The sequence below is a fragment of the Lolium rigidum genome, chromosome 6 (assembly GCF_022539505.1).
Source record: "Lolium rigidum isolate FL_2022 chromosome 6, APGP_CSIRO_Lrig_0.1, whole genome shotgun sequence".
NCBI classification, from domain to species: Eukaryota; Viridiplantae; Streptophyta; class Magnoliopsida; order Poales; family Poaceae; genus Lolium; species Lolium rigidum.
In genome coordinates, this window is record NC_061513.1 from 320459863 (window position 1) to 320468197 (window position 8335).

The 8335-nt window shown below is 48.3% G+C and overlaps 2 protein-coding genes across 2 annotated transcripts; both read right to left on the reverse strand.

The window, feature by feature from the left end:
* Positions 1-890: 890 nt before the first annotated feature.
* Positions 891-2914, reverse strand: LOC124660559 (pentatricopeptide repeat-containing protein At5g66631-like). The gene has a single exon (XM_047198380.1). The coding sequence runs from the start codon at positions 2912-2914 to the stop codon at positions 1022-1024; it is 1893 nt and encodes a 630-aa protein (XP_047054336.1). The 3' UTR covers positions 891-1021.
* A 1985-nt stretch (positions 2915-4899) lies between these two features.
* LOC124664689 lies at positions 4900-5350 on the reverse strand. The gene is made up of 2 exons (XM_047202149.1): positions 5053-5350; positions 4900-4928 (listed from the first exon to the last, which is right to left on the reverse strand). Exons 1-2 carry the CDS (start codon positions 5348-5350, stop codon positions 4900-4902), a joined length of 327 nt encoding a protein of 108 aa, XP_047058105.1.
* Positions 5351-8335: the final 2985 nt, after the last annotated feature.

Sequence of the window (8335 nt, forward strand, 5' to 3'; positions counted from 1 at the left end):
TACATATTATGCAGAACTGATAAAGCTTCCCAACCTCAGTTGCACATACCGTGCAGCTCAGTCAGTTGGGCCTCCTTCTTTATTTTCTACTAAAAACTAGCAAACAACCAATAAATCTGTCACAAAGAGGCGAAGCTTGACAAAGCTCAGTCATAAAAGATCATTGCCTGTATACTACACACAGCTCAAGTTAAAACGAAAAGACAATATTTGGCCAAAAAGAGTCAGAAAGAGACCTTTTAGGTTGACAAAAAAGATAAATCCTGCAACATTTGTGCAGAAGCTAACATTGGTCTCCCGTGGCGATTTATTTCACCACAGAACTAATGGTCATCGTCGCAGCCATGCTTCCTACAACTGCACTGCACTGACACTGAAACTGCCGTGCTCTTAGATCAACTGACATCTGAATTCTCAAGTGGAGCATCATCCAATGGCTCCATCCGCCGTCAAGATGTTTGCATCAGGCTGCCTTAGTTCCAGCACCAGTTCACCCATGCGCTCTTGATTTCCAGATTAACTTCCAAGTTTGAGACGGCATTGGTTAAACGCAAAATATAACTTGAGCACAAGGTGACTCTGGTCTCATGGCCTCTACAATTCAGCCAATTTCCAAATATTTGTTAGAGGATTCTTATACTGCTGCTCCACGCTGGTCGTTCGATTCGGAGATCTGCATTTCGCAGCACATTTTCACTAATGTCATGATTTTTTTGGTTTCTCTAACCTATCACAGAGACCAGAGCACAAGGATGCTACACCAGACATCCTGCTGCGACACTTATGCAGAAATTAGAATTGGTGTCTTCCCATGGCAATTCTACTTCAACGCAGAACTAATCATCCCTCGATGCAGGGCTGACATGCTTCCTCTTCAGCTGTGCCTTATGCAGAAATTAGAATTGGTGTCTTCCCATGGCAATTCTACTTCAACGCAGAACTAATCATCCCTCGATGCAGGGCTGACATGCTTCCTCTTCAGCTGTGCTGCAATCACACTGACTTCCCAAGTGAAGCAGCATCAAACCATGGCTCCATCCGCCGTCACGTGCTTTGCTGCAGAAGCAGGCTGCCTGAAGCAGCCGGAGTAGATCTCATACACCTTGTTCAGGTCCGCAGCGCTCGCTGTCCACACGTGGCCCGGCGCTGCCCCTGGGAGGCTGCCGGCTGCCACCATCTCCTCGCACCTCTCCTCAACCAGCGCCACCTCCCGGAGCTTGCCCTCCCGCCACAGGCTCTTCACCAGCAGCTCCATGGTGGGCGAGTCCGGAACGATCCCGGCGCTGCGCATTTCGTCGAACAGCCTCAGCGCGAGCGCCGCCCGCTCCTGCTTGCAGTAAGCCCTGATCAGCACCGCGTACATGTACCCGTCGGGCCGCAGCTCGCACTGCCGCACCATCCCGAACAGCCTGTGCACGCCCTTCATGTCGCCCGCGCCGGCCAGGTGTTCCATCAGCCCCGAGAACATTTGCAGGTCCGGGAGCACGCCGCGCGTCATCATCTCCTCCAGGAGCTCCGTGGCGTCGCGCCCACGACCGCATTTCGCCAACGTCCTCAGCAGCGACGAGCAGAGCAGCGCCAGGTTGGGCCGCGACACAGGGCCGCAGATAGAGGCAGCCTCCCGGAACACCCGCACCGCCGCGTCGGCCTTCTTGGATAGCCCGTAGAAGTCGATGGTTAGCCGCACGGTGGCAAACGGGAGGATGATGCCGTCGGCGCGCACCTTGGCGAGCAGGCGCTCCACAAGCTCGACGCGGCCGGCGCGGGCCAGGATGGTGACCATCCTGGCCACGGTGTGGCGGTTGTGCGCGAACTCGCCGCCGGGGCGGCACGCCACCCAGCAGAAGAACTCCCACGCCGTCGCCGGCTTCCTGAACGCGCGCAGGAGCTTGCACACCAGCCGCGGGGTCCAGACGATCCCAGCGGCCTCCAGCTCGGCCACCTCCTCGGGGTCCCAGCCATCTAGCGCCCTCGCCAGCTCGCGCGGGTCCAGCCATGGCTTGAGCGCCGTCTCCTTAGCTCTGCTCATCTTCTTCTCACCATCCTCCTCCTCCTCCTCATCGCTGTCTCCCTCAGCCTCAGCGTCACCAACGGCGAAGGGGATCCTCGCGTCCGGCGAGAGCTCCTCCACGAAGTCCTCCGTGCCCTCCACGTGGCCCGCCTCCCTCATGGCCGCGATGGCCGCACGCGTCTGCTGTCCGGGCAAGATGCCGTCGACGGCGACAATCTCGCGGACCAGCCACCGGAGCTGGTCGAACCTGCCGGCACCGGCGAGCGCCTCGGCGAGCACGTTGTACTGCCGGGTGGTGCGCGGCGCGCGCAGCGACGGCAGGAGCCGGAACACCTCGAGCGCCTGGTCGACGAACCCCGCGCGGGCGAGGTGGTCGACAACGACGGTGTAGGTGCGCCCGTTGGGGAGCGCGCCCTCGCGGACCATGGCGCCGAACGCGTCGACGGCGGCGGTGTGGTCCCCGGCGGCGGCGTGGAGGTGGATGACGAGGTTGTGCGCCTCCGCGGGGCGGTGCGGGGCGGCCGGGACAGAGGCGAAGGCGGCGAGGGCGGCGGGGTGGTCACCCGCGGCGGCGAGCAGGCGGAGGCGCGTGAGCGGGGGAGGGGGCAGGGGGAAGGAGGCGAGGAGGGAGTGGAGGTCGGGGAGGGACGCGGGGTTGGCGAGGCGGGAGGCGAGAGCCTGGAATAGCGGGAGCGGCGCCGGCGAGGGGAGGGTGCGGAAGAAGGCGAGCGCCGACGCCGGCGTGGGCGCGGCACGGATGCCGTGGAGCGCGACCACGGGGTCGTCCGGCGGCGGCGGCGGCGGGGAGAAGGAGGAGGACGGGGTGCGCAGGCGGAGGCGCAACGAGTCGATGAGGCGCGCGCGGTGGAGATAGGTGGCCACGCGACCGCCGGGCGAGGGCATCGCATGGGAAAGGAGACGGCGGCGGCGGCGGCGGCGAGGGAGACTGGGGCTTGCCTTCTCAGCTCAAACAAATTTTTTTTTTTTTTGCAAGCGCAAGAATACCGAATTGTCCGTGCGCCATCTAGCATGGGCCGGCCTAGCTACGTGATTTTTTTTCTTTCATTCATTTCATTTTTTTTTTTTTGCTTTTATGTTCCTTTTTTTTATTCCTTGTGTTTGTTACTTTATTTATTTATTTTTGATTTTCCTTTCATTGGGTTTTCTTCTGTTTTTTAATTTTATCTTTATATTCTTCACTTTGTTTTTGTGGTTTTCATTCTATTCTCGGTTTTGTGGATAAATACATGTACTATATATATTTTGTAGAGAAACTAAAAAATTTAATCAGTTAACCATTTTAAATAAGGTGATCATATTTTTTAGAAATGATGGACCATTTTTCAAATGCATGCTTTTTCTAATCTACATGAACAATTTTTTTAGTATAGGTGATTTGCTTTTGCTTGCAGCAAACAATTTGTTTTTTAACCATTTTGAATAACATGAATGTTTTGTAACAGCCGTGAACATACTTTAAAAATACACACACAATTTTTGTACTGGATGAAAAAAATTAATTTGTTATATGTGAATTTTTTTCATGTTTCTGAAATAAATATTTTCGTAATTACTAAGTTCGTACGAAAGATATTATTAAATAAACCTTTTATATAAGTTCAGGATAAGAATAAGACACGTTTTAAGGGCCGGACCGGCGCTACGAGCGACCCATAGGGGGCCAACAAAGCTTGGTTGCCCTCATTTCACCTACAGAGCATGTGCTAGGATTTCTTACCTCTCTCCCTACACCGTCGTCGTCGTTGAGCACTCATCATCTGCCACACCGTCATGGCCAGTGATGGAGCTAGAGAATTTTGGAACTAGGGTCCATCAATAGATAACAAATATTTATTACACCGAAGAATTAATGGTCATCATGGATGTCATGCTTCCTCTAGAGCTGCACTACAGTGACAGTGGAACTACCGTGGTCTTGGATCAACTCACATCTGAATTCTCAAGTGGAGCATCAACTAGTGGCTCCATCGGCCGTCAAGATGCTTGCATCTAGTCATGTACATATGTACTTACTAGGGACTCTGGTTTATTTACAATATCACACGTATATCAATGTTTCCGTTTAATACAGTTATAGCATGGCACAAAACTATTATAACAACAATGTGAGATACAACAATAAATACTTCTTATTATTTGCCTCCAGGGCACTATCCCCAACAGTAACACGGATGGTAGGAGTGCATCCAATCAACCAAGATTCTTGTCCCCAGGGTCTAGTTCGACCTCATGCATTCTACCAACCGCACCCTACAGAGGACTAATATGTAATTTTTATGTACAACATATATAGAAAGAAGAGAAGTCTCTGGCTACACTTTGAAAGCCAGAGAAATCCCGAAGCTTCCCTTATTCACTACGGTGACCAGTGAGATTTTCAGATGATTTCTTCATGGTATCAGAGCGTGGGGCCGAGTCGGCTGCCGGCGGGTGTGCCAGCGGTGTTGGGTGGTGCGGAGGCAACACCGTGAAGATAGGGGATCGATCCGATTTGAGAGCTTCATAGGATATTGCATTTTGAATGATGCAAAACAAATGGTGATGCAAGTAATTGCATCTTTTTCGAAAACAAAGAGGCACATATATAAACGGTGTTGCGTTTAGTCCACCAATGTTTTCTATTCCCCTTGGTTTCCACCACTACCACCAGTTATAAGTAGAACCAGAAAATGATGTATGACCAAACAAAAATCAGATAGTCTGAGGAGATTTTTTTATTAGTTTCACAATTATTTTCATACAGAGTGCTGAACATAATCTATTTTGAGCATAACTTCATGGATTGTAGATCTGGAAGGGAAGCTCGGGTTATGGCAGGCACAAGAAGCTAAACCCCGGTCGGCGCTTCTCCTCCTACGACTGCATCGTTATTGCCCCAGAGGAGGAAATGTGTGGGCTGAAAATACCATTCAAATCATCGAATCAGACATAAGTTGGAGAGCTCGTATAGGTGCATAATAAAAAAGATGAAAATTGAATGCATGCAATTCCCATCTCTGTACTATGTATATTTCACTTACATCCGCACTTGTAGCCATGCGGGAACGGCTTCTTGCAGAAATTGGCAACGTACGCGACCTTGTCCATGCACCATAGCTTCTCTTTCTCCGCGGTGAGACCGGCGCAGAGACACGGGATGTCCGCCTTCTGCCACACGGCGCAACAAGCATCTGACGGATCCATCTTCGGCTCCGCCGGCCATTGCTGGTACTTGCCGCACTCCCGGATCATGTCCTTCCGGTCACCCTCGCAGCCGTCAGCCGACACGGCCACTGCCATAGCCATGAGGAGGCAACATAAGCACATGAGTTTAGCCATGGCCATGGTTTTTGTCTCTGCCTTCTCTCTCGGGAAGTTGTTTCAGTTCCTCTGCGAATGTGTGGATGGGTGTACAATTTGTTTGGGATGGTTGGGTTTTTATAGCCTCATTCGCAGACATGATCATACTATATTAGTTGTATATCTTTATAAATCGGACACATACATTAGTTGTATATCTTCACAAATTGAATGCATACATTAGTTGTATATCTTAATTAAAGCTATGGCACCACATCAAACAATCTTGAAGATATGGCACCGCATCTTGAAGATATGCACAGAAAACAACATAATTAAGCACCGTCATGCTGCATCAGTTGCACATCTACAGGCTAGAACATTACATGATATGCTTTAGAAGAAGAAAAAAGCACCGAATCCTGCAAGGAGATGGACACTGGTCACATGAGTTGGTGTATCTTTAGGATACACAAACGCGGAACCAACATCGGAGAACACTATAAGATCTAGAAGAGAAAGAGAAAGCCCTCCACCTGAGTTGTACTCAATTTTTTTCCAGTAAGACTTTGCAGCCAATTATAAGATGGGATAAAGTGAACCAGAATTACAGGGAGGAACACATGGAGAGGTGCGATTCTATCAGGGGTCGTGTGCATGTTTTAGCCACCGATCCAGTGCTTTAAGATTTCTGCGCTTTATGTTTCATCATGTTTCAACAAGTTTTTTGTGAACTGCATGGCACTAGATAGAACCAGTGCACAAGAGAAAGCAAGGTTTTAAATAGCCCACAATTTCGCCGGTTTTAGCGCGCAATAGCAGATTTGAACCCTTCACGCTATTTGACAGAAAATGGTCACTACGGTGCTAAACACGAAATAACACGCTAAATCGTGCTAAATCACGCTAAAACGCATAACACGTAGGGGCGCTAAAACGACGCCGCAAGCAAATCACCCACCAAGTTAGAGCTGACTAGAACCTCCTCCTCATCCTGATTTGTAGATTTGTAGATGTATTGAACTATTGATGTGTAGATGATTAGATTGGTAGTGTACAAGCTATCCTCCGATTTGTAGATGAAGCCATGCATTTTTCTTCCGATTCTTCCGATTCTGAATGAGTGCTTTCACCTACGTTGTTGCCTCCTTGGCTCTTAAATTATAATGTTAGTATGTCTTAAAAAATGTTGTCTTTAATTTGGTCCTGGGAATCTACTTTGAACGATTTGGTTATGCAATTAGTCTGCTGGACAAGATTTTAGTTGCTGAAATCCTTAACATTTGCATATTTTTTTGCAAAACGTAATTTTATATATAGCGCGCTATAACGTGCATAGCGTTTGGAGAAGGTCCTCGCTAAATGAAATAGCGCGCTATTTAAAACCTTGAGAGAAAGTGGAGACAAAGCAATAAAAACACGAATCTTAAAGCTAAGGAAGAAAGGAGGTCACTCGGAGAAACTTCAAAGAAGGTTGCCTGGCAAGTAGAGCCATAACTAGGCAGCGAACCTCTATAATGACAAACACATACATAATAGAGTTTTCATTTTATCTTAGTTTTTCGTGGATAAATACATGGATATGTATTTTATAGAGAAACTAACATTTCTTAATATGTGAATCATTTTAAATAAGGTGATCATATTTTTCAAAATGATGGACCATTTTTCAAATGCATGCTTTTTCTAATCTACATGAACAATTTTTTTTTAGTATAGGTGATTTGTTTTTGCTTGCATCAAACAATTGTTTTTTAACCATTTTGAATAACATGAATGTTTTGTAACAGCCGTGAACATACTTTAAAAATACGCACACGATTTCTTTACTGGACAAACAATTTTTTATTTGTTATACGTGAAAAAAATTCCATGTTTCATATTTTCGTAATTACTAAGTTTGTACTATAGATATTATGAACTAAACCTTTTACATAAGTTCAAGATAAGAATAAGACACGTTTTAAGGGCCTGATCGGCGCTACGAGCGACCCATAGGGGGCCAACAAAAAGGTTGGTCGCCCTCATTTCACCTACAGAGCATGTGCTAGGATTTCTTACGTCTGAATGTACTAGGACATCGCCTAGAGGCGGGGGTGAATAGGCGGTGTATAAAAACTTCTACTTGAGAGCTAAACTAGGCGGAATAAAACTACACATGTTTACTAGTTTAGCTCAAAGCCTATCAACTAGGGGTTTGCCTAAGAACACCAACAACCTATGCTAACATGATGAGCAACAAGGTGATAACAAGATATGTATAGCATCAAGCATGATAGATATCACAATGTAAAGCGCATAGGTAAAGGAGCTCGGGTTGAGAAGTAACCGGTGCACGAGGAGACGACGATGTATCCCGAAGTTCACACCCAACGGTGCTACGTCTCCGTTGGAGCGGTGTGGAGGCACGAGGCACTCCAATGAGCCACTAGGGCCACCATATTCTCCTCGAGCCTTTCCTCCAAGGAGGAAAGCCTCGATCCACTAAGGGACCCTTGAGGGTGGTCACCGAACCCGTACAAGCTTGGGCAAACTCCCAAGTATCAAGTTTGAGGCAACTCCACAACACGGAGGCTCTCAAGTACAAGGCCACAAGAGGCTACAACATGCCACACCGGCAACAAAGCCACCAAGACACCAACGCTCCACAACCGGCTCTAAAACCACAAAGGCTACCACACTCCACAAAGGCAACAACGCCACTAAGGCTACCGCACCACGAAGGCAACAACGCCACTAAGGCTACCACACCACAAAGGCAACAACGCCACAAAGACGACAAGGCCACAAAGGCTACAAGGCCACAAAGGCTACAACACCACAAAGGTAACAAGGCCACTAAGGCAACAACACCACTAAGGTCAACATGATCTCTACGAGACCGAAATCCCGGAGAGAACCCAAACCGATGCACCTAATGCAATGGCTAAGAACACCACTAAGATGCCCAAGTTCTTCTCTCCCAAATTCCAACAAAGCTATAAAAGCTATTGGGGGAATAAGGGAGGAAGAACAAAATAGAGT